General features: G+C 38.0%; 3 protein-coding genes across 10 annotated transcripts in view; 2 read left to right on the forward strand and 1 right to left on the reverse strand.

Moving 5' to 3' along the window:
* The window catches only part of LOC139118602 (uncharacterized), a 44,518-nt gene extending 39,967 nt beyond the window's left edge, over positions 1–4,551 (forward strand). For 5 of the 8 annotated variants that reach the window (XM_070682009.1, XM_070682011.1, XM_070682007.1 and 2 more), the window contains 3 exons: positions 772–948; positions 1,446–1,634; positions 2,103–4,551. In XM_070682009.1, coding sequence (XP_070538110.1) covers positions 772–948; positions 1,446–1,634; positions 2,103–2,308 — 572 coding nt within the window. In that variant the 3' untranslated portion in view covers positions 2,309–4,551. The remainder of the gene's footprint in view (positions 1–771; positions 949–1,445; positions 1,635–2,102) is intronic. The other 3 variants (XM_070682014.1, XM_070682012.1, XM_070682013.1) reach the window with 1 other exon arrangement.
* LOC139118616 (alpha-1,2-mannosyltransferase ALG9-like) overlaps positions 1–27,461 on the reverse strand; it is a 513,500-nt gene that overhangs the window by 189,127 nt on the left and 296,912 nt on the right. The window lies entirely within an intron of this gene.
* LOC139118987 (neutral cholesterol ester hydrolase 1-like) lies at positions 18,117–26,848 on the forward strand. The gene is made up of 3 exons (XM_070682588.1): positions 18,117–18,211; positions 19,679–20,074; positions 26,431–26,848. Exons 1-3 carry the CDS (start codon positions 18,117–18,119, stop codon positions 26,696–26,698), a joined length of 759 nt encoding a protein of 252 aa, XP_070538689.1. The 3' UTR covers positions 26,699–26,848.

A 27,461-nucleotide genomic window follows, 5' to 3' on the forward strand; every position in this document is an offset into this window, starting at 1 on the left:
CTTATCTCAGTTTCAATTTTCCTGTTACATGGTTGTCTACTGGGAGCATGATGATCATTGTGTCATATATCAAGATTTACTCCACCAAATATCATTAAATGTACCATATGAGCTGTTGTCTCAAGAACTAGACGATGTGACAAGCACCATGGCAAATGATGGCTACTTTGCATATTGAATGGACTTTTGCAATTAGTGAGATTTTAAATTTAATGTTGTATAGATATTGATCTGACAGACACGTGGTTGTAGAATGAGACTGTCAGGGATTCATGCATGTACTTGATTGCTCCTTGTAAAATTAATGCACTGACATACAAACAGCCAATTACGTACCAAACATGCACACATTCAGAATGTGTCACCATACAACCACTTGTGTTTTTTTAAAGGACAAAGTTGTCCATTTTTTGACACTATGTTTCTTAAATTATCTTTTTATGACAGGCCATTATGTTTTTCATCTCACTAGACGAAAAATTAAGAAATGAAAGAACCTGCTGACAACCAGTTTTTAGCCTGATAAATCACCTGTCATAAGAAATTAATTAACCAATTTGAAAATAATGTCAACAGTGGGCGACTTTGTCCCTTTAAGCAAATTTTCAACATTTGGAAGAAATTTGTAAGAAAATTTAGCGGAAAATGTCACATACACTGAGTTTGTTTGCATGAAAACCTTAAAAACTCACATTGCTTTGCCCTAAGCCTTGAAACTCTCTTAAAAGACAAAATCAGTAATTTCAACATCTTGTTGTATTTTTATTTCAGAAGTAACTGAAGATGAGGAAGAGGAAGATGAGAAATCAGAAAACATGGAGAGTCCGGGTCCTCTAGAGCTTGAGTTAAAAGGTAGTGCAACAGTTGGACAAGTTGAAATATCTGACAATCCAAGTCATGGTATCCAGGAAGACAATGAAAGGGACGTGTCTGTTTTGAGGAACAAAGGTATGTGAAATTGAAGTGATAAATAGCCTTGTGTTTCAACAGGTACTATCAGAAATATATGAAGACCCACATCTATCTTCACATTTGTGTAAGGAGACAAAGGCTGTGGGTCACCAGGATTGTATTCAAAAAGTCAAATGGATCATACAAGAGATATCCCAAATGCCTACAAACGAAGAAGTGAAGGCAATCTACCTAAATATTTGCTTTCGATTATATATTACATAATTATTTGTTTCTCTCTATTTTCATGCTTCATATCCAAATTTTACACAGATAACACTGGACTTTGACCAAAGTATGTTGTTGAAATGTTTCATAGAGATGTATACTCTCATAGAATGTCTGTAGCGTCTTTCCGTGCAAATGCAAGGTTTAATTTGAGGTTTGTCAAATATTTTTCTTTTCCGATTTTTTAAGGATATCAGAACTTTATCCATCAGCTAAAATGTAATGTTAAGTGATTTTTCCGTGACAAATCTCTTGTCTCTAACCAGGTCTAGGTGAAGTTGGCATTGATCCATTCAGAAACCCATATGTCGATACCGAGGCTGCACATGGTGCTGGTATGGAATCTGAGGCTGCACATGGTGCTGGTATGGAAACTGAGGCTGCTCACGTTGCTGGTACGGACACTGTGGCTGCAGACAGTGCTGCTATAGATACAAAGGCTGCACATGATGCTGGTACGTGAGAAATATTGTGCCGTATAAAACATTTTTGTCTCGTAGATTGGAAGCAGGCCCCGTTGTCTTTCGCATTAGAAATTTTCATTAATGGTCACAGTTTTCTTGGGTTTGTTGATAATATAATGGAAATAATGGACTCTGCCCTGATCATCAACATTTACTTGTGAACGCGAGCTCAAGGAAAGCCAAATTAACAGGCTCGGCAAACCTCGCCCGTGAATTTTTGGCTTTCCTTGAGCTCTTGCCCACAAATAAACGTTTATGGTCAGGGCGTCGTCCAGTATTTTTATATTGTTAGGTGTTTGATACATAATAGCATTAAGTTTAACAATAGGCATTTTAACATGCATTACAAAACAGCAAAAACAGTTGTTAACCATAAAAAAGAACGAGGGAGTTACCAAAATTTAGTGCTCCTGTTCCCTGAACTACTTTATGATGATTTGCAACAACATTACTTTACAGACTCAAAGAGAAGAAAGACATGGAGAAAATGGACAAAAGAAGAACATGAAGCTGTTGTCACCTATTTCCAACAAGCAATAAGGCTTCAAAAGGTGCCGGGAAAGGACAAGTGTGTAGCATGTCAAAAGAAATATCCTATCTTACATGGGAAGAAGTGGTCAGACATTAAATATCATGTTTATAATAAGATTAAAGGGAAAAAGTGATCATCCTAAAAGTTAATAGTGAGATGATAAGCTGCTTAATATGACAAACAAATATGTCGAGCATATATTTGTTCTACCGTAGAAAAGATTCACTTTGCCAGATTTCCTAGAGCCCAACCTTCCTTATATCTTCTTGAATCATATGTCTGCCATGTCATAAATTTGGAACATTTTTCTTCTCGTGACATTGCTAAGTGAATACATTTGATTTTGAAGAGAAATTTCACCATGCTTTCCTTCAACCTAATATGGCCTCTTTAAGCACCAATTTGCTTAGAAGTTATTCTTATACACAGCTAGAAAAACAATTACTTTCCAGGACACGAATTTAATAGGGTCCTGTGTCAGGCCCTGAGAAACTGTTCCAATGTTTGCATATTTGTTACGAAAGCCTCAATTACAGACGTGTTTAAAAAGGTTGTACTAAAGTGTCTGCTACAGGGTATGAATAGATTTCCTTAATATTTTTACTAATCTCATCTGCTACAGGGGTTGAATAGATTTATTAAATAGTTTTACTAATCTCATCTCAATCTCATAACATAGAGTGTGTGTTTGGCTGGGCTCTTCTCTTTGAAGACATTTCTGCTACGTGTTTGTCATTGCATCCACAGGGTTGGCAAAAAGTAAAAATAAGTCGGTTTTCTTAAAGGAAATTCTTTGTTTGTTGTTCACATGTAGGACATTTTGGAGTTGACAAAATATAGCGAAACCAATTATACACTCATTAACCACAGTAAACCTTAACCATTAACAAAATTCATAAGGACATATTATACTGAAATGGTAATCGAACATTAGCAAAGGAGATCACAATTAATATTGTTGGTAAATCTGTGCATTTCTAAGTATATTTCTTATTACACTGTTAGTTTAACTGTTTGACCTCACTGTGAATAAATTTATTAAAGATAGTTTATTCAAAAGTTGGGAAACAGATTGCCATACTTTCATTTGTCTCAGAGAAGTGCCCAATAAATGTAGGTTTTGGTGCCCAATAAATGTAGGCCTTAGTGCCTAATAAATGTAGGCCTTTTGAATGAGCTGTTATCCTGGCGTTTTCATTAGTTTTTGTGTGTAACATTTTATGTAGTGTAGTGAAAACAGTTCATATTTTTCCCAGATGATGTAGAGTAGATATTCAGTAAAATATTTTGAAGTAGCTTTAGATGTTCACAGTGATGCTGACCTACTTGTAGACATAATTTTCAGCACTATTTGAGAGGTTTTCTACGAGATTTACAGCCGTGTGATTGACGAATTGCATTCATGGTTTACAACAAATGTGTTGGGGCTAGTAAATTGACTTTATAAAAGTATAAGTCAACCCAGACCAGGGCAAATGTCAAAGTGTTAACGGTAGATTACTCTTCCTAATTGTGTCTACAAAAGGGTATCTCAGAATTTACACAAGGTGTTTTCACGCAGTCATTCATCAGAGTTTGACACCCAGCATTCTAACAATGTCTAAGATGTCATTGGCAATTACTTGTGTCTTAGAAAAGTTATCAAAAAAGGGATACGATTTTAGACCACATGTTGCAGTATCAACAGTTCAATTTTTTAAAGGGACACAATCTGTAAGTTTTTTGCCATTTTCAGTTTTTAATTTTGTATGGTTTAAGTGACAGTGCAGCCCAGTCTATATAGTTTTCGTTAATTTGGTTTCATTTTGGTTTCTTTAGTAGGGTGTTCACGTTGTTCAGCTAACAACATGCTCAGTGTCAGTGACTGACTGTCAAAACATAACTCACATCCTGTGCACGAAATTAACCACCTTGAATTTTGTTTGTCTTAACAGTAATTGTGCTGTAGTAATATTCATATATTGGGTCCCTGTAAGGGTTGTGAATTGAGCTTTAGCAAGTCATTTAGCATTTTTCTGTATCTTTAAAAATGAAAGGCACATCAAAAGAAACTAAAAGAACAAAAACAAGGCAGTATTGCTGAAGGCAATGAGTACTTGGGCCGTGATAGAGTAATTTTGAGGACAATATATACTACTATTCAAATATGGTCTTGAATTTCCTCCTGTCAATGAGGCATTTGATTAACTGGTTATTAAACGAAGCAATGGCATGACAACGGCAAAATATGTCTAGCAACTTTTGTGGAGTTTGAGGCAGGGGTTCTTTATTTATAGCGGGAATTGCTTAAACTCCTTAAATATTCAAATTACAGCAAATTTCTTTTGTTCTCGATGGTAGATGTCTAATATTTAGATGGGCATATTTAGATTTCTACCCTATAGTTATCCCTATATACCAAAATCGGACATCCAGCTCTATTGGCTTGCTCAGAATTAGATATGCGCATAATTAATGAGGTACAATATGTGGTGTCATAAGGTGTCCCATCATACCATTTATGAAGGGTGTAGCACTTGTGGTTACTGAGTTGTGGACAAAATATATATTTGAGGTCAAAGGTCATCAAGGTCACGTCACATTTTGTCATAATAATTGTATTGCTAAGTTATTCCTATATACCAAAATCAGACCTCTAGTTCTATTGGCTCGCTCAAAATAAGATATGCACATAATTAATGAGGTACAATATATGGTGTCATAAGGTGTCCTTTCATACCAAATATGAGGGTGTAGCACTTGTGGTTACTGAGTTGTGGACAAATATGTATATTTGAGGTCAAAGGTCATTGAGGTCACGTGAAGTTTTGTCAAACAAATTATATTGTTAACTTATCCCTATATACTAGTATCAGAAATCAGACCTCTTGCTCTATTGGCTCGCTCATAATTAGATATGCACATAATTAATGGGGTACAATATGTGCGTCATAAGGTGTCCCATCATACCAAATATAAAGGTTTAGCACTTGTGGTTACTGAGTTATGGACAATAATGTATATTTGAGGTCAAAGGTCACCAAGGTCACATGATATTTTGTCAAATGTCTGAGATATCTGCGTGAACCGATGGACTCACTGATGGACTCACGGACGGATATGAGCCAATCTATAAGCCCCCTGGACTTTATCCGTGGGGACAAAAAAACTGTGTCACTGCATCCTTTAGGCAATATGAATACAATGAGAAACTAAATTTTTATTTTTCTTGGCATCATACATGCGAGTCTATGGAGAACTGCCTTATACATGGGAGTCTATGGAGGTGTAAACTAAAAAGTCCTCTAACACGGCCAAATTCGATCGCATTGTGAAACAAATCGACGTGCATCTGTATGGGGTTGGGTACTAGGCGTGAACGGACGGACGGACGCACGGACATGACCAAACCTATAATTCCCTCAGGACTTCGTCCGTGGGCACTAAAAACAACGCAACAGTTATTATAGCTGTGGGTCCATAGCTGTGGTGTTTTCAGACGGGATTCATGCCTTTTACGGGCTGGTTTTGACTTTACGATTTTAACCCCGCCACCACAGCTATGGGATATTCCATAGACTAGCGTCCAAATCCGCCGCAAGCAACCCTTTGCGCAAGTTTGCTCGACGATCTTTCGAAAATTTTCCATCCAAATTACAAATTGCCAACACTCATCGACAGCTTGGTTATTAGGGACTCACCAGACCAGAAATCCGCTCAAAATTCACTGAAATATCGCCTTTTTTCTAAGTTTGCGCGACATGACTACACGGAGACCGCCATTTTGCTAGCGTAAAACTGTTGGTCGAGGATCCCTGCAGTACGTCACTACAGTGACGTAGGGCCGTGAAAACAAACTGAGAGATTCATCGTGTGATATCGATGACCATCGTTCGTCTTATGGACATTCCCAGTCTCACAAAACTGAAACCATTACTTGGGGGAAAAAAGTTCAGTCCTAGGATCTATGATTATTCGTGGCGCGCCGCGTGGATGCTGGCCGTAAGTTTGTGTTCAGAAGTTGAGAGGTCACGGCCCTACGTCACTGTAGTGACGTACTGCAGGGATCCTCGACCAACAGTTTTACGCTAGCAAAATGGCGGTCTCCGTGTAGTCATGTCGCGCAAACTTAGAAAAAAGGCGATATTTCAGTGAATTTTGAGCGGATTTCTGGTCTGGTGAGTCCCTAATAACCAAGCTGTCGATGAGTGTTGGCAATTTGTAATTTGGATGGAAAATTTTTCGAAAGATCGTCGAGCAAACTTGCGCAAAGGGTGCTTGCGGCGGATTTGGACGCTAGTCTATGGAATATCCCATAGCTGTGGTGGCGGGGTTAAAATCGTAAAAGTCAAAACCAGCCCGTAAAAGGCATGAATCCCGTCTGAAAACACCACAGCTATGGACCCACAGCTACAGTTATTACAGCTACACCGGCGGTAGGTTCATATCCAGAGCCCCGTACGGTCTGCCGCCGTCGCTTGAAAACAATCTCATGCACCCGGCCATATGGGCAGCTGGCCGGATGCATGACTTCCCGGAGAAGGCGAGCTGTCACGTTCAAGCTCAGGATTATTTGTCGATCAAATTTCAATAAATTTACCTTACCTAGATGAAATTTTGTCTATAGGCTGAAATTTCGCCGAAGTTTGACAAAATTACATCGATTTTTCAGGTTCATATGCGACATTTTTGAGTTTTGAGTGCAGACAGAAATAAGTTTTGAGGCAACATGGCTGCGACCCCACGTTGACCCCTAGCCCTGCGTACGATGCTATGTGCTACAGCTAACACACAGCATCGTGTACGCAGGGCCAGCGAGAGAGTTGCCGACATCGACGGTTATTTACGAGAAGTGAATAAAAGACTGTCATTTTTGGAAGCGATCGAGTAGCTGAGGTAGGCTGGGATACGACTTGGGCCCAAGAACGCTGAATTTCGGCAGTAATTTGGCTTTTTACGTCAAGTCCCAAAATGGATTTGAAGTCACTGACCCAACGTACGGGTCTTTGCAGGGCTGTGGTGAGCGGGGCGGTTAGCTGTAGCGGAACACACAGCATCGTACGCAGAGCCAGTTGACCCCCAAGTGAAAATGTGTTCGCGATCAAATCTTCCTATATTTTTTTCAGAATTTTCGACAAAATCATTGCTTCTTACATCTTTTGTAAAATATAAAATACTAAAATAAAAACTGCGATGTGCCATGTCTCCAGATTTCTAAAATATCGTTCGTTGACCGTTCGACGCAAACTTGTGACGCAGTTGAAATTCAATACTGACTGCCAAATAATCTTAATGAGACGAGATCAGTCTAGACATCCTCCAAATTATCCAACCATTCGCATTGGAGTTCAGCTCGCTTAGAGTATCATAACATTTTTCGGCCTTCTTTTAGATCGACCCTAATACTCCCATTTAGGAAATAAATACACAAGCTACCTCGACAAAACTTCGTGCACCATCCAAGACCAAACGCACTACAAATCTGTCTTGACGTCATCATCTCCTTACATGGTAATCGGCATACCGTATTTTTTAGCAAAGGGGACACAGAATACGTCGGAGTATTCAGTTTCAAAACGTATTACATTGTGTGATGTTGTCAAAAAAAAGTCATGTTACTGCAGTGGTATAAATTACAAAACACAAAAGTTCAAATCAGTTTATTTTGGACTGGCTTTACCCAACATTTCATATTGTTTCTTATGCCAGATTTGACCACGTGCTTACTGGCGACCCCTTTTCATGCAAATTTTGTGTCAAATGATGTGTTCCCCTGGAAAAACAAACGTACGATTTCTAAATGAAGGAGGCGAAATTTGCCCTCAAGACTCGAAAACACCCCTTTGGGGTATACCTAGCTATTTTTTAACGAGCTTCTCGAATCTGCAGCTCTATTTCGAAATGATGGTCTGGTTTTCTCAGCTCAAGGATAAGTGTTCTCCATCGCTGTGGGCATTACTATTCTCAACCGGGGGTACAGTTTCCAGTCGTAATGTTTTTCATTGTGTCCGGGATATAAAACCTTTCCTTTTCAAACTTTCTCTTTGATTAACACTAATCCACATCTTGTCAGTGATTAAACATGTTTCAAGTTTAAATGTTAAATTCTGGTCTCGAGCCCTCCTGTTCGACCAAACCGAAATTACCCCTCCCACTTTGGCTCGTCCAGTGGGTGTAGCAAGGGTCGTGCCATCGCCTAGGAAATGGAGGGTGCATTAATTGTTGCATTTCGATGCACATTTTGATTATATTCAGAAGATTTTGTGGCAAAAACTCAGATAGAGAAGCATTTATATTCACATCTCACTTATTCAAGACTGGCTGAGAGCAGCACTTCCATTCAGTTAACATCATTACGCCATTTATTATGCCAAGAAAGATGAAGCCAATACATTTTGCCCTCCCTGGTCTCAGCCAGAAATGGTTATACCTTACAGTTTTTTCCCACGGAATGAAAACAAATGTACTTGGGCTGAGGCCCAAGTACAATAATGTGGAAAATGTGTAGCATTGTCCCTTTAATTCCTAAGTTTTGGTTGTCTACTTACAAGAAGCTAAAATGATTAGTAAATTCTTTGTGAATATCACCTGTGCATGTTTAAAGACCATGTATTATTGCTGTCAAAGGAATTCGAGTGTGGACATGAAGCTAAATCCTGCTGCACAGAGATGAAAATGGAGCATCAGTTCAGGATGAACAAAAATGATGATATGTCAAAATTTACAGTTAGTTGACCTTAAACCAGCCCTTTGGATTTTGAATTTGATTTACTGGTTTTCACATGTAAATGTATCACATGGTAACTTTTGATGTTTCTCACCATTCTGTAAAAATCATTTGAAGTGAGAAGAGGTGACTAAGATTGCAATGGCAGATCCTAAGTATTTACTGTATTCTTTGTATTGATTCCAAAAGATCAGTACTTACAGTCAGACAAAAGCATATATCATTGTAAAAACTTACATCAATTCTGTCCGTTTCCGGTGTTCCATAACCACATATAAAGCTGAAGTTGGCATTGTTTTGCAATAAAGATCAAAAGTTACTTCGTGATATGGTAACTGTTCAACATATGGCAGAATTTCACAAAATAAAGTAACTCATATTTCATAGTTTGTGTAATACAGTCAGTACCCTTGTATGAAGGAGTTTGTGTAATACAGTCAGTACCATTGTATGAAGGAAATACTGATGATTTACATATTCTACAGCATTTCAAACAGTTGTAAGAACATGTATTATTGTTTGTTTGTTGACAAGTTCAAATAAACTTTTAGAATGGTTGGCATATATTTGTTGTTTGTGTTATTTTCAAGCCAATAATAATATAAATATTTATAAATGCCTCACATTCATTCAAAATTAAAATCAAATACAAAATACTGTTCAGATCTACCTGTTTTACTGTGCTTTTTAACAACATATGGCGTATGAAAATGTGCTTTCAATCATCATCACTTTATTCATCACTTTAACCAGTGCAGATGCAATCACTATTAGCAGTGCTGAAAATCTGAACTAATATTTTGCCACAATGGTAACAGATAACAATCACATGTACTACAACCATATTTTCCAGATCACAGATTTGAATTGACAAACACAAACAAATTCAGCAGCCAGTAGATGCAGATTATGCAAAACAAGTGACCAAACACACAATTTCTATATTCTGACGGAAAAGAACTTTCTGCTGTAAATGAATTGGAAGTTGTTCCCTTTAGATATCCTTAGATTTAATTATATCTGTTCACGTGAACCTGCTTCAACAAGTCTGGTCAATCTCAAATCTCTGCAGAAATTTTGCTATATGATTTTTGATTTCAGTCATAATTCCTCAGAATGAATTGAAGGAAATGGGATACCAATCATTTTGTGACACTTTAGTAAATTTTATCAGCCATACAGTAAATGGTGTACTTCCACTTGAAAACCCGATCCTAAAAGGATACTTTTCGTAAAATCGACATGGCAACAAAAAACACATTTTGTTAACCACTTTCCTAACTTCTGATCACTCTCGCTGAAAATTTAGTACAGTAGCACCTTCCTTTGACAATTACATTACATATAGTTTAAAACAAGTCTCATTAGCATATATTATTAAGTGATACTTTAGGCCAATAAAAGAAAAAGGTTTGTTCTCACCCTACACATCTTGCAAAAATGATGTGGTGATTCATTTTCTTCACTCTCTATTATTCATCAACGGATAAAATGCGCAACAACATGAAAACTATTTCATGTTATTCGACAGTCAACTAATATGAAATATTTCAAAGGCATATCAGCATATCAGTATATCATGGCTATGGGGTTTTGCTTATTAAGTTATTTTATGTAGACATATTTAAAGGTAATGAATTGTCAAAATTAATAATAATAATAATAATAATAATAATAATAATAATAATAATAATAATGACCATCATCATCATTGCCATCTATCTCTAGGAATATAATCAGTGCACTTTATACTATTGTTTCATTTGAAAGTAACATATATTAACGAAAGTCCTCGTTTCAATCTGGAGAAAAAATGGTCTTAACACAGTCCCCTAATTGATGGTAATGAAAGATTTTTTAGCTAGGTCCTCAATTTGATAGTACAGAAACAGGTCCCATAAATATCCATCAGATCCTTTAACTTCGATGACTAGGGTATTTAGAGGGGTGTTTGGATACCATATCGAAAGCATGAGTCTGTAGGCCGTAGAAATGAGGGTCCTTGGACTGCAGGATACAGTAAGGTTCAAGTGATGGTCCTCGTTACTCATGTCATCCCTGTATACATACATACAAACATGCATTCATACACACATACATACATACGTAGGTACGTAGGTACGTAGGTACGTAATTGCATAACATAGGATTGAAGGGAAACTTTAATCCCATCAAGAGTAACCGAATTTCGAATATTCCAAACTGTGTATTTTACAAAGGAAGTAATGCAATATGTAATGTCGAATGTTGATTCATTATCACTTTCGATTCCTGCAATTGCTAATCTTTTGATATTGCTATCGTTAATAAAGTTGTGTTTTCTATCAATGAAAGAAATACATTTCTGCCAGATTTCTTTTACATATTTACACTCAAATAAGATGTGTTCCAGTGTTTCTTCTTGGCCACAAATATGGCATTTCCCATCACTTAAATTGAAAGTTTTGGCCAAGCTTCCTGTGACTAGACCTCTACGGAGTATCTTCAAATTTAAATCATTTACTGAATTGCTAACAATTCCCGTTGAATTAAGACGACTGAACATACATACTTATATATCTATATATATATATATATATATATATATATATATATATATATATATATATATACATACGTATACATACATACATACATACATACATACATACATACATACATACATACATACACTGATTATAAAGAATATCAGTTTTCCCATACTTTTGCCCCGTTTACTAAATTTTCCCATGCATACAGTCGTTTCCTAGTAGAACTGAACACAAGATGAAGACGAAAACGATTGTCATCACAACTGTTGTATTGGCGTATCTGTTCTATTGCCCACTGCCTGATGGGATAGCCGATCCTTTCCGTCTTAGACTGATACACGGCGCGCGTCGAATTTCAAGACTCGTGGTTGGTACTTGTACTATGTACTAATTACTCTGTCGTACACGACAAAGTGCTCAATAAGTTCAATAAGTTAAATAAACACTGGAATTATTCAATTCTTTGAGAAACATCGTTCAAATGTAAAGTAACCGATACAAGTATTATACTTTTTATCTCTTAGCCTGTTCATCAAGAAATTAAGCTACTTTTTAAGACATTTATTTCAAATTACTAGTACCCGAATTACGTCTGATAATGGCTATTTGGTCTCCTAAAGGTCAGCTGACGTGTAGACGGTTGGATTACTAATTTATTAACTTGGAAGATACTTTAAAGAGTTACAAAAAGTTGAACAAAGGTTATAATGTTAATAAAGGTTATAATTATTCAGCTCGTTTATGAACTCGAAAGAGACTACAATCATGAGATGAGAATGAGAATGCCTAGTTAAAAGAACAATATCACACTCAACTGCATGTATGTGTAATCTTAATTCAAATTTAAGCATTATAGTACAGTGATAGAGATTTATATGATTATTGTGATTCTTATATGAATGACTTTTATTAGGCTCTGACGTATTATTAAGTGCGTGAAGATGGAGTGAAGCCGGAGCTGAATGTGCTCTCGTTTTTTCCCTGAAAATTCCGCTTTCTGTCAAGTGTTGAGCCTATCTTGTTAAAGCAACGCCTTTATGAATGTGCCAAGAATCGTGAGTATCTGTGTAAAAACGACTGTTGACAATATCAACGAAGAGTTTTCTTGCCGTCAGAGACTAACCTGCCGACACTGCTAAAGTCGGAAAACTATTGTTACAGAGGTCAGTTACGTAATCGATGTTGAAATGTCTCTTCGCTGTGAAGACTGTTCCACAATATCACACCGAGTATCCTTGTGTCAGGGAGACTTAATGTTGTGCCCCAAGTGTAACAAGAAAAGGTTTGGCACAAGTACGAGTTGCAGTAGTTCTGATACCATTGATGGAATATCCAGTACAGCAGCAGCTACTAAAAATGGTCCAGTCATCTGTGAATTAGCTTGCTTTGTCGTAAATAAATTGAGCTCGGGTATGACACGTGCTTCGATGGAAAAAGTTATAAAAGACTTCTACACAAAGTCCGAAGTCGACGAGGCTAAGAGTATTGTTTTTGAAATGGCTGGCGATCGTGGTCCATCCCGTCGTAAAACTACCCTCACAATTCAAGATGTCATCGATTGTGTAGCGGATTTATCTGTTCATACTCAGAAACGGTTTGTTGCTCAAGAGCTGCATCGTCTTCCTCCGATTGACATTGATTATGTAGACTATATCAGTTTGTTGAAAATGGTTCGTGATATGCGCGAAAAACTGGATTCAGTCAGTGCCAAGCTTGAAACCAAAGAGGTAATCATGGATTCAGCCTGTGAAAAACCCTCCAATAGTAATGCAGCTGTTGTCGTTAATCAATATGATTCCGCAGATGTCCGTTTAAACGTGTCCAGAAATTCACCTACTGTGTCATCAAGAGAGGTTCCCAACGAGTGATAACTCTGTTCAAGATGTGTCAATACCTGATTCAAGTGTTGATCAAACATGGTCATTTGTAGTTAAAAAGAATAAGAAGGCAATCTCTAGTGTTCAGCATCCCCGGAAACCTAAGCAAATTGTTCGAGGATCGGGTAATGCTACACATCACTTTACCGTTGCAGAGAAACAGCCAAGATTGCGAAGTGTTTTTGTAAGCCGCCTAACGCCAGATACAAGTATTTATCAGGTTGAGACATTCATTAACGACAAGTGCGGTCCTTCAACATTTCAAGATGGTGTCAAATTAAAAACTCGCTATGACACATATTCATCGTTCAGAATTGACGTAAATGACAGCTGTATTGACAGTGTCCTTTGTCCTGAACTGTGGCCTAGTGGAGTTTTTGTGAAACCTTATTATTTGACGAAGTCTGAGCTGATTGCAAAGTCGAAGAAAAGTTCTCCACGAGTAGTTAATATCAATAACAGATAATGGACGTCATTAACCTGGCCAGCTACAATGTAAGCGGTCTAAATTCCTCTCTTGGTTCCCTTGACGCTTTGCTTAATTCTTGTGATATTTTATTAGTTCAAGAACACTGGCTTCACAAGGAAAAGTTATCAGTTCTTAGTTCGTTGCATAATGAGTTTACCTCAATAGGTGTGAGTGCCTTTGATAGCTCGCATGGTGTTCTCACAGGTAGACCCTATGGGGGTGTTGGTATTCTTTGGCGAAAAAATCTCAACGGTATCTCACCTATCGTTTTTGACGGTGAAAGTCGTATTATCGGTATTCGCATGAAGATGTTAGATAAGCCTGATGTCGTAATTTTTAATGTGTATCTACCAACTGCTACTTCTGATTGTGATGAATATCAGCGGATTTTAGGCTTGTTACAAGTTACAATTAATGAATTAGGTACTTGCCACTGTCTTATTTCCGGTGATTTTAATGCAGATCCGAAAAAAATCAGCATGAATTTGTACTTTTAGATAATTTTGTGCAAGATAACAACTTCATCTTTTCAGAAATTGAACGCCTGCATCCTGATACTCTTACATATTTAAGTGATTCATGTTTTGCTCGAAGTTGGCTTGATCATATCATTTGCTCATCTTCATCTTATAACATCGTTGATTCTGTAAAGGTAAACTATGATATCATTTCTTCCGATCACTTTCCTGTAATGTTCACTTTGAAGACCGATTTGCTACCTAGGCTCAGTAGTTCGTCACAAACTGAAGCAAATACGCCTTGTTGGAACAAAGCGTCATCTTGTCAACTTGAGAACTTTGGAGTGTTTTGTGATCGACTTTTATCTGAAGTTCATATTCCTATTGAGGCTTTGGCTTGTACTGACACAGACTGTTGTATTCATTCTCATTTGATTGATACATTTTATAGTGACATTATTTCAGCGTTGTTGACTGCCGCAAATAGGACTCTCCCCAAAGCCACAAAGTCAAATAGGCATACAATACCAGGTTGGAATACAGTTGTGAAAGAACACTATGACAAAGCACGTACTGATTTTTGGACACCGTGGTGCGAAGCACCAAAGGTGTCCTATGTCGCCACAATGTCTGTGGGTGTGTCCGTCTGTCCGTCCGTCCGTCCGTCCGTCCGTCTGTCCGTCCGTCCGTAGACAGATTTTGTTCCACTCATAACTTAAGAACCCTTAGGTCCAATGTCATGCAATTTGGTATTTGGTATTATCATGATGAGACTTAGATCTGATTAGATTTTGGTGGGTGTGGCTTATTAATTAATTGCTCATTTGCATATTTTATGACTTTTTTCGTTCACGCAGATATCTCAGAGACGCCTGGAGCGATTTTGTTCAAACTTGGTAAAAGGATAGTACTCTACCTCATACAGATGCATGTTGATTTGTTTCACAATGCGATCAAATTTGGCCGTGGTAGAGGACTTTTTAGTTTTCACCTCCATAGACTCCCATGTATAAGGCAGACCATAGACTCCCATGTATAAGGCAGACCATAGACTCCCATGTATAAGGCAGACCATAGACTCCCATGTATAAGGCAGACCATAGACTCCCATGTATAAGGCAGTCCATAGACTCCCATGTATAAGGCAGTCCATAGACTCCCATGTATAAGGCCAAGAAAAATAAAAATTTAGTTTCTCATCGTATTCATATTGCAAAAAGGATGCAGTGACACAGTTTTTAGTCCCCACAGATAAAGTCCAGGGGGCTCATAGATTGGGTCATGTCAGTCTGTTAGTCCATCCATGTGAGTCCATCCGTTCACGCAGATATCTCAGACTCTTTGACAAAATGTCACGTGACCTTTGACCTCAAATATACATATTTGTCCATAACACGGTAACCACAAGTGCTAAACCTTTCATATATGGTATGATGGGACACCCTATGATGCCACATATTGTACCTCATTAATTATGTGCATATCTAATTTTGAGCAAGCCAATAGAGCTAGAGGTCTGATTTTTGGTATATATGGATAACTTAGCAATACAATTTTTTTGACAAAATGTCATGTGACCTTGGTGACCTTTGACCTCAAATATACATATTTGTCCATAACTCAGTAATCACTAATGCTACACCCTTCATATTTGGTATGATGGGACACCTTATGACGCCACATATTGTTTCTCATTAATTATGTGCATATCTAATTTTGAGCGAGCCAATAGAGCTAGAGGTCTGATTTTTGGTATGTACGGATAACTTAGCAATGCTATTTTTTTGACAAAATGTCACGTGACCTCAATGACCTTTGACCTCAAATATACATATTTGTCCATAACTCAGTAACCACAAGTGCTACACCCTTCATATTTGGTATGATGGGACACCTTATGACGCCACATATTGTTCCTCATTAATTATGTGCATATCTAATTTTGAGCGAGCCAATAGAGCTAGAGGTCTGATTTTTGGTATATAGGGATAACTTAGCAATACAATTTTTTTGACAAAATGTCATGTGACCTCGGTGACCTTTGACCTCAAATATACATATTTGTCCATAACTCAGTAACCACAAGTGCTACACCCTTCATATTTGGTATGATGGGACACCTTATGACGCCACATATTGTACCTCATTAATTATGCACATATCTTATTTTGAGCGAGCCAATAGAGCTAGAGGTCTGATTTTTGGTATATAGGGATAACTTAGCAATACAATTATTTTGACAAAATGTCACGTGACCTCGCTGACCTTTGACCTCAAATATACATATTTGTCCATAACTCAGTAACCACAAGTGCTACACCCTTCATATTTGGTATGACGGGACACCTTATGACGCCACATATTGTTCCTCATTAATTATGCACATATCTAATTTTGAGCGAGCCAATAGAGCTAGAGGTCTGATTTTTGCTATATAGGGATAACTTAGCAATACAATTATTTTGACAAAATGTCACGTGACCTCGATGACCTTTGACCTCAAATATACATATTTGTCCAAAACTCAGTAACCACAAGTGCTACACCCTTCATATTTGGTATGATGGGACACCTTATGACGCCACATATTGTACCTCATTAATTATGCATATATCTAATTTTGAGCGAGCCAATAGAGCTAGAGGTCTGATTTTTGGTATGTAGGGATAACTTAGCAATGCAATTTTTTTGAAAAAATGTCACGTGACCTCGATAACCTTTTACCTAAAATACACGATTATGTCAATAAATAAGTAACCACAAGTGCTATGTCCTTTATATTTAGTAGGATGGGAGACCTTATGACAACACATGCTTTACCTCGTTAATTATGCCCATATATAATTGTGGGCAAGCCAATAGAGCTAGAGGTCTGAATTTTGGCATATATGGATTAATTAGCAATACAGTGGGGGTTTTTTTTCAAAATGTCACGTGACCTTGATGACCTTTGACCTTGAATATGCATATATATGCATAACTCAGTAACTACAAGTTCTTTACGCTTCAATTTTGATAGGATAGTAGACCTTAAAATGTCACATCTTGTACTTCATTTATTATGCACATATGTATTTCTTGGCAGCCAATACAGCTAGAGGTCTGATCTTTTTCCCCGATTTAGAACCATAACTTAGACATGCCTCTTGTTTAAAAATGGGAACAATGACATAGACCTATGTGTCCATAGATCTGAACATATACACTCCAGTGATACTTCTTAATGACCTCATTTCCCTGCCCCATCAAGACTAATACTCCTATTACAGGTGGGGACTATGTCATTGTCAATGACTTGTTACTTCTAGAATATACAGAATATTATCTCACATAGTGAGTGTCTGAATATTATTCTGAATTGTATTCCAAAGCACATTCTGAAAGGACTCTTCTGGAATATACAGAATATTATCTCACATAGTGAGTGTCTGAATGTTATTCTGAATTGTATTCCTAAGCACATTCTGAAAGTAACTCTTCTGAAAATTTCACATTCTTTGCCACTGCACCATGTCCCTAATACATACTGATGACCCACGGTGTCCACTCAAGTCTCACTTTGATTTGATCTGGAAGGACAACGGTTCTCCTAAATTTGGCCCTTTGTTTGATCTTATGCGAAGGTCTAGGGCACAGTTTAAAAGGCAGTTTGCACAGTGTAAGAGGGCAGAAAAAGAAATGCGTGCAAATGCCATGGCTGAAAAATTAAAGAGTAACTCTAAGGAGTATTGGAAAGAGGTCAATAAACATAAAGGTAAAGCAATAGCTCCATCATCTGTTGACGGTCATGCTGGTGACGCTGAAGTAGTAAATATGTGGAAATGCCATTATGAAACTATTTTGACCAAAATTGGTACCGAATCGACACCTGTCTTTTCGAACATTAATTACTGTAATGACATGACTGTGCACCACGAAGAAATTTGTGAATTAATTAAAAACCTCAAGACAGGTGCATCATCGGGTATTGACGATATATCACCTGAGCATTTGAAGTATGCTCCATATAGAGTCAATGTTCTTTTGTCCCTTTGTTTCTCGGCCATTTTGATTCATGGAACTGTTCCTAGACAATTGATGACCACTGTTTTAGTTCCTATTCCAAAAAATCCAGGTGGCAACATTTGTGACAAATCTAACTATCGTCCTGTTGCTGTTGCAACAACAATTTCCAAACTGTTCGAAAGGGTCTGGTTAAATCGCTGTATGGAATGTTTAACAACCACTGATCACCAATTTGGGTTTAACCAGACCACGGTACTGATATGTCACTTTTTGTTTTGAAAGAAATTTTGAATTACTATAAACGTTGCAATACTCCTGTTTTCATCACCTTTATGGATGCATCCAAAGCATTTGACTATGTTCGTCATGATATTCTGTATGTTAAACTATTGCAAAGGGGTGTTAAGCCTTATCTCATTAAGATTTTGTCATATATGTATAAGTATCAAGACTTTGTTGTGAGATGGAATGGGTTACTATCTGAATCTTTTCATTCAAAGAATGGGGTAAAACAGGGCGGCATTACGTCACCTTTCTTTTTCACGGTCTATTTGGATGATATCAGTAAGAATCTCTCCACACTTCCTTATGGATGCCTTATTGGCGACTATAAGGTGAATCACTTGATTTATGCTGACAATTTAGTTATTATTTCTACTGGAGCCTATGGCCAGCAGATGCTTGTTGATATATGTGGTCATTATGGTGACAATCATTCAATATTTTTTAATGAGCAAAAGACAGTTTGTATGATAATTCAACCAAGTATTCGTAAGCTTAGACAAGTTCCGATTTATCTTAATGGTAAAATGCTTAATTATGTTAGTGTTTATAAATACCTCGGTCACTTAATCACTTGTGACCTTAGGGATAATGAGGACATTCAGGCTCAGACTCGGCAATTTTATGTTCGTGGCAATGCTATAATTCGTGATTTTAAATTCGCGTCTCTTTCTGTTAAATGTCACTTATTTTCTTTCTGTCTTTTGTGATATCCCTTATTGTTCTTACTTGTGGAGTACGTTTTCTTTATGTACGTTTAATGCAGTTAGACGAGCTTACTCCCATGTTTTTCGTAAGTTGTCTGGTTTTAAACATTCTTTTATTCAGAGTAACAGTGCAATGTTTGTCAGTCTTTCGATTTTAACTTTTGATGAAATTCTTCGGAAAAAATCATTTAGTTTTCTGAGCAGACTCCACCTCTCAAGTAACCCGCTTGTGGTGAGTGTTTTATCTTTATCAGTGTTATCACACAGTGGACTGTGGAGGATTTGGAGTAAGCGTATATTTTAAAATGTATTGTTGTTGTGCTATGGATTTTTATAATCTGAAATAAAGATATAATAATTATAATAATAATAATAATAATAATAATAATAATAATAATAATTAATTGCGCATTTTCGTCCATTATTGTTATGTTCATGTTTATTATTATTTTATTTATTGTCGTACAGTTATCGTTTATCTCCGGGGCACCCGTTTCCAGCGCCCATCGATGAGTGTATCAAAGCCACCGTGTGGTTTTTACAACATGCCAAAGACTACAATGTAGATCCCACCAGAATAGCTGTGGTTGGTGACAGCGCTGGCGGTAATCTCGCTGCGGCCACTGCCGGCCTGCTCACCTTTGACGATAGATATCGGAATATGGGGTTGCCGAAACTGAAGTTCCAAGGGTTGATCGACCCAGCATTACAAGCCTTGGACTTCCTTACACCTTCGTATCAACATGGTGACATCTTTCTTCTGACCCAGGACATCACGACTAAATTCTGGTCGTGGTATCTGACTGGAGATTTGAGATATGCCGAGGCCATGAAGACAAACAATCACACCTGTCCACAAGCACAGTCTTGACTACAGTCTCATTCCGGACAAATTCAAAGGGAGGGGATACACCCCTCTGAAGTCCAAGGATTTCGGGAGTCGTGAAATCTGCGAAAATATCTGTGAGACTTTGCTGAACCCGGTGTTACGTGCAGAGAAAAACGAACAAAAGGGTGAACTCAGCAGTTAACGTTTAAACAAAATTTATTACGAAAATAAAACTAATTGCTAAGTTAGGGATAGGATACAAGCTTTAAAGTGTACAGACTACTTATCTCAGCTGGGACGGCAAAGCTCCAGTCTCAGAGTTGTAACAGTCAGTCGGATGAATGAACAGTCCTTTGGCTTGCAGGCTTGAATTTGCACAAAGTCCACAGTATAAATCCAGCGTTGGCAGTGAAGGTCTTGAAAAGTCTTGAGAATGACTACTGCTGGAGTTTAGTAACACACAAGAGACACGATCCCAAAAGTCTGACTGGAAGCTGTGCACGTCCCTTTTATAAAGGCATATAAGAACAATCTAGAACTTTTATTGACATGCTAATTACTGTTCTAAAATTATCTCTCTTACACAACTAATCAACTTTCCAGAACATTCCAAACATGACTAATTGAATTCAAGGTTGTGAGGTCATTAAGGGCAGTGACCTTGAGAATGTTCTAGACTAATTGAACTCAGGTCATGATGAGTGTGGGGTAAATGACCTACATAACACACCCCCTCTTCAAAAAAAGAAAATTTTTCAAAGAAAAATCTTTCTTTTACAAATGTAATCTTGAAAAGGATTAAGTACTCAAATTTTGTTTTACTCTAAAGTAAAATTTCTTGAAAGTGAACAACAATAAACTCTAAATACGAGAGAGACAGTCTGCAATTAAATTGTCTCTGCCTTTGATATGTCTAATGTCAAGATTAAACTCCTGTAACATTAAACTCCATCTTAGCAATCTCTGATTTTTGCCTTTAAATTTCTGCAGAAAAACAAGAGGGTTGTGATCAATATAAACCACTATTTGCTGATTTGAAGAAGTAACATAAACTTCAAAATGCTGTAAGCTAATATCAAAGATAAACACTCTTTTTCAATTGTAGAGTAGTTTTCTCTGGGATTTGTTAAATTTGCGTGAAAAATAGCAAACAGGATGATCTACACCATGACTATCCTCTTGCAATAAAACAGCACCAGCAGCCGTATCACTAGCATCTACAGCTAATTTGAATGGCACAGTGAAATCTGGTGCAGACAACACTGGGGCACTTTGCAGTATGGCTTTAAGTGTATCAAATGCCTGTTGGCATTGCTCTGACCAAACAAACTTTACTTTCTTTTTAAGTAAGTTAGTCAAAGGCTCAGTAATTGTGGAGAAATTTGGACAGAATTTTCTGTAGTAACCAGCCATACCGAGAAAGCGCATCAGTTGTCGTTTGCAGTTTGGTATGGGAAAACTTGAAATGGCACTGATTTTGGCATCAACAGGTTTTACCTCACCCTGTCCTACAGTATGTCCGAGGTAAGTCACCCTCGCCCAACCAAACTCAGATTTGGCAAGGTTGACAGTCAACATTGCTTTGCTCAGTCTCTCAAAGAACTTCCGCATGAGCTTGATGTGTTCCTCCCAGGTATCACTATACAGGACGACGTCGTCAACATAAGCTGCACATCCGTCTAGCCCGGATATGACGTCGTTGATCATCCGTTGGAACGTTGCCGGAGAGTTCTTCATTCCGAATGGCATCACCTTGTACTGGAATAATCCGTCTGGTGTAACAAAGGCGGATATTTCACGAGCACGATCCGTCAGAGGGACTTGCCAAAATCTCTTCAGTAGGTCAAATTTCGTCACATACTTGGCTTTTCCCACTCGGTCGATGCAGTCATCAATCCTCGGGATTGGGAAAGTGTCTGTCTTTGTTAAAGTGTTGACCTTCCTAAAGTCCGTGCACATACGATAACTGGGATCTGATTTGGGAACAAGTATGCACGGCGAACTCCAGTTACTTTTACTGGGTCAATAAAGTCATTGTCCAGCAGGTATTTGACTTCTTCCTGGAGATATTTCGCTTTTGTTGGATTCAGTCTGTATGGATGTTGTTTTACAGGCTTACTGTCCCCAACATCAACGTCGTGATAGATGACGTTTGTCCTCGTTGGAACATCTTGAAACAGGTGTTTATATTCGTGGAGCAGTTCTTTCACCTGTTGTTGTTGTTCTGGCTGGAGGTGTGCCAACTTTGTAGACTCCAGCTTCTCCAGGATTTCTGAGTTCTGAAGCTTGACCGAGCCCAGCTTTGAGTTTAGAGTATTTTCACTCAAGTCAGTTTCTGTATCACTATCTTCTAATGGCCAGAACTGACTGTACTGACAGGCTGAGTTATAGTAGGATTATCCCTATCCAAATATGGCTTAAGCATATTTATGTGACATAGCTGTTTTTGTTTTCGCCTGTCAGGTGTTATTATGATGTAATTTAAATCACTCAATTTCTTATCAATTAGGTATGGCCCAAAGTAACGAGCATGGAGTGGTTTGCCAGGAATTGGAAGTAGAACAAGAACCTTTTGACCTGGTTCAAACTTCCGTTTTGAGGTGCTTTTATCATATTTGGTTTTCATTGACTGCTGAGATGACTTAAGATTTTCTCTGGCTAATTCACATGCTTTAGAGAGTTTTGTACGAAAATCTGACACATATTGCAAAATATTCAGACAATCATCATTGTCTGATAGGAATTTCTCTTTAACGAGCTTAAGTGGGCCACGGACTGTATGTCCAAATACAAGCTCAAATGGGCTAAAACCAAGAGACTCTTGAATTGACTCTCTAACAGCAAAGAGCAGAAAATGAATTCCTTCATCCCACTGCTTCTCTGTGTCAAAACAGTAGGTCCTAATCATGTTTTTCAAAGTTTGATGAAATCGCTCAAGAGCACCCTGACTTTCTGGATGATAGGCGGATGACCTATACTGTTTAATGCCTAGCTGATCCATTACTTGTTGAAAAATTCCAGACATAAAGTTGGAGCCTTGATCGGACTGGACACATTTAGGGAGGCCAAATAAAGTGAAAAATTTGACTAAAGCTCTCACTATAGTCTTTGTCTTTATGTTTCTCAGTGGTATGGCTTCTGGGAACCGAGTTGATGTACACATAATTGTCAACATGTACTCATTTCCTGATCTTGTTTTTGGTAGGGGCCCAACACAGTCTATTAGAATCCTACTAAATGGTTCTTGAAATGCAGGAATTGGCTGTAAAGGGGCCTTTGGAATGGTTTGATTTGGCTTTCCTACCATTTGACATGTGTGACAAGTTTTACAGAAATGTGCTACATCCTGCCTGAGATTAGGCCAATAAAAGTGACTGAGAATTTTATGATAAGTTTTCCTGACTCCTAAGTGACCAGCCCAGGGGTTTCATGGGCCAGGCGCAATATTTCAGCACGGTAGGGCTTTGGAACCACATTTGATGTTTTATAGCCCAATCGTCATCAACCAAAACATCTGGAGGTCTCCACTTACGCATGAGAATACCAGACTTTGTATAATAGGAAACAGAGCTATCTGAAGTTTTATCTTCATCATCTACCCTGTCAAACAAAGACAAAATATCTGGGTCTTTGTGTTGTTCTGCAATGAGATTTGATCTAGAAAATGTCTGACTTTGGTCAGCAGAAGTTTTACTGGAAGTTTCAAATCCACGAGGGATAACGGAATGCTCCGTGTCAAACACCTGACTGAGAAAGGTGTCATTTAAGTCAACATCTGTGACATTATTTTTGAGAGTATTTTGATTCTCAGAAGTTTTCTTTGACATGGCTCGAGTAATGGCACATGATGGGAAAAGGCCGGGAATGTCTTCCTCTATTGGCTCTGGATTTTGATCTAAACTAGGATTATCAGTCACAAGTGGATTAGTAATGACCTTGTCCCCAGCAAGGTCGTTTCCAAGAAGGTGAATCCCTTCAAAAGGCAAAAAAGGCCTAATACCTAAAGTCACAGGTCCAGAAACAAAGTCCGAAGACAAATAGACATTATGGAGAGGAACAGGAATAAAGTCATTGCAATCTACCCCCTTAATAAGAACTTTAGAACCTGAAAATGACTTTTCAGAAAACGGCAGGGTATCTGCCAACAAAAGAGACTGGGAAGCCCCGGTATCTCTTAAAATTTTGACAGGGGTAGCGGAAGAGAAATCACTAGAAAGTGATATAAAACCATCATGAATAAATGGTTCGAAAATACCCATAATGCTATCTTGAGAAGAATTGACCTTGACCTCATTAATTGGGGATAAGAGGGGTTTAACCTCAGAAAATGTGTTGCACACATTATTAGACTCTAATTGAGTTGATGAAGAAATAAAGCCGGTGGGCTTAGATCCACTTTGACCACTTTGACCTTCACGTTTTCTTTTCAATTTGAAACACTCTGACATTAAATGGCCGTCTTTCTTACAATAATTACAAGAAAGTGTACCGAACTGTTTGTCAGAAGGAGATTGAGACTTGGGATCTGATGATGTGGGAGTGTTACTTGAACTCTGTGAACTGTTGTCATTTGATTTTCTACTGTCCTTTGAAAAATTCTTGGATGAAAGGAGAGTTAAATTTACCTGCATTGTTTCTGTATGGAAAGGACTGGGATGGTTTGCTGAGAAATGAAGATTTGTGGGTCAATGAATAATCATCGGCCAAACGTGCAGCAACCTCCAATGTATCTGCCTTTTGTTCATTGATAAATGTCTTGATGTCACTCCGGATGCACCTTTTAAATTCCTCAATCAAACAAGTTGTCGTAATTTGTCATAATTCTGACTGACCTTTTCAGAAGAACACCAACGATCAAACAGTTGTTCTTTTGTTCGAGCAAATTCAACGTAAGTTTGATCTTTCACCTTCTCACAATCCCTAAATTTCTGACGGTACGCTTCAGGCACCAACTCATAACCCTTGAGAATTAATTCCTTCACAGAATCATAATCTGAAGCCTGCTCTACTGACAACTGAATGTAAATTTCTCTGGCTTTACCCACCAAAGCACTCTGCAAAAGCATAGACCAGGACTCCTTAGGCCAATTCAGACTCTGAGCAATTTTCTCAAAATGAAGGAAATATTTATCAACATCCTTTTCTTGGAAAGGGGGAACTAACCTGAAATGCTTAGTGATGTCAAAATTGTCTGAAGGGAAGAATTTTCCTGACTTTCTAAGCTCTAAACGTCTCATTTCTAACTGCAGTCGGTGTTCTGCTAATTCTCTTTCCTTTTCTTTTTCCTCTCTTTCTTTCTCCCTTTGTCTTTCTTCCATTTGCAATTCTTTTTCTTTCATTTCCAATTCCCTCTCTTTCTGTCTTTCTTCCATTTCTAATCTTTCCTGCCTATCTTTCTCTCTCTGTCTTTCTTCCATTTGTAATTCTTTCTCTCTCATTTGTAATTCTAGTTCTTGATCTCCAAATTTGTCTGCATTTCTAATTCTAATTTTCTGAGTTCAGAGGTAGACTCGGGCTCATAATCTTTAAGGCAGACTCCTCAAAATGGCCTGAATTAACTAAATGTTTTGCAATCTTGAACTGAATTTCTCGCTTGCGCATAGATCGTTTAACTTCTACCTTAAGGAAATTGGCCAGTGTTATGAGGTCGTCTTTTCTGAGGGAATCAAATGTGTCCTGATCAAGGTCATCCATTTCCTCTGGTTTAAATTCCGCCATGATTAAATTTCGCTGAGTTCACAGTATACAGTAGTTTTAAAAAAGCAGGCAAACGTCAAACGTCAAATGTCAAACGGCTCAAAATATTCGTACCCCGGACAAGCCCCCAATTTGTTACGTGCAGAGAAAACGAACAAAAGGGTGAACTCAGCAGTTAACGTTTAAACAAAATTTATTACGAAAATAAAACTAATTGCTAAGTTAGGGATAGGATACAAGCTTTAAAGTGTACAGACTACTTATCTCAGCTGGGACGGCAAAGCTCCAGTCTCAGAGTTGTAACAGTCAGTCGGATGAATGAACAGTCCTTTGGCTTGCAGGCTTGAATTTGCACAAAGTCCACAGTATAAATCCAGCGTTGGCAGTGAAGGTCTTGAAAAGTCTTGAGAATGACTACTGCTGGAGTTTAGTAACACACAAGAGACACGATCCCAAAAGTCTGACTGGAAGCTGTGCACGTCCCTTTTATAAAGGCATATAAGAACAATCTAGAACTTTTATTGACATGCTAATTACTGTTCTAAAATTATCTCTCTTACACAACTAATCAACTTTCCAGAACATTCCAAACATGACTAATTGAATTCAAGGTTGTGAGGTCATTAAGGGCAGTGACCTTGAGAATGTTCTAGACTAATTGAACTCAGGTCATGATGAGTGTGGGGTAAATGACCTACATAACACCGGTCTTCGCTCCACTGATGAGATCCGATCTGAGGGGTCTGTCGCCGGCATACGTACTGACTGCAGAATTTGATGTACTCCGAGATGACGGAATTTTGTACGCCAAGAGGCTGGAACAAGCCGGTGTTCCTGTTACATGGAAAAATTACGAGAGTGGATTCCATGGAATATTCAGTCTTTCTGTTGGAAAGGCATCATTTGATGTCGGCAGAAAGTGTATGAATGATTTCATTGAATTTTATAAAGTGAATCTTTAAACTGGGCATATTCTGACGAAAACAAGAAAGAAATTCTGTACTACGCACAGCTCAGAAAGTACGTTTAGTCGGTTGGAAACCTGTTTTATTTCTATCATCTGTTTTTTACATTTTGCTCGCTATAAACTCAAAGAAAACAGCAAAATATAAATTCACCCTGTACTTTTGAAATTTGCGGGAAAATGTTAGAGTCAAGTTTAAAATCGGAAAGGCTGATTAAACCAATACATTTCTCCATGTCCTAAGGACCTTACTGCCCATCGCGGTAAATTACTGAAGATTTCTTATCTCAATGTATAAGACGCTTTTTTATCATTTGGCATTTCCTATAACTACTTGTATATGCATGCCCGACAGGTCATTGACTCTCGGTTCGCCCGTCCACCTAAATCTGTCTGACACACACACACACACACACACACACACACACTCTCTCTCTCTCTCTCTCTCTCTCTCTCTCTCTCTCTCTCTCTCTCTCTCTCTCTCCCCGACTCTCTTAAGGATGTAATACAGTATGTAATGTCAGATGTTGCGTAATTATCATTTTCGATTCCTGCAATTGCTAATCTTTTGATATTGATATTGTTATCAAAGTTGTGTTTTCTGTCAAAGAAAGAAAAACATTTCTACCAGATTCTCTTTACATATTTACACTCAAACAAGATGTGTTCCAGTGTTTCTTCTTTGCCACAAATATGGCATTTCCAATCACTTAAATTGCAAGTTTCGGTTAAGCTTCCTGTGACTAGACCTGTATGGAAAA

This window comes from Ptychodera flava, chromosome 19 (genome assembly GCF_041260155.1).
Source record: "Ptychodera flava strain L36383 chromosome 19, AS_Pfla_20210202, whole genome shotgun sequence".
Lineage (NCBI taxonomy): Eukaryota > Metazoa > Hemichordata > Enteropneusta > Ptychoderidae > Ptychodera > Ptychodera flava.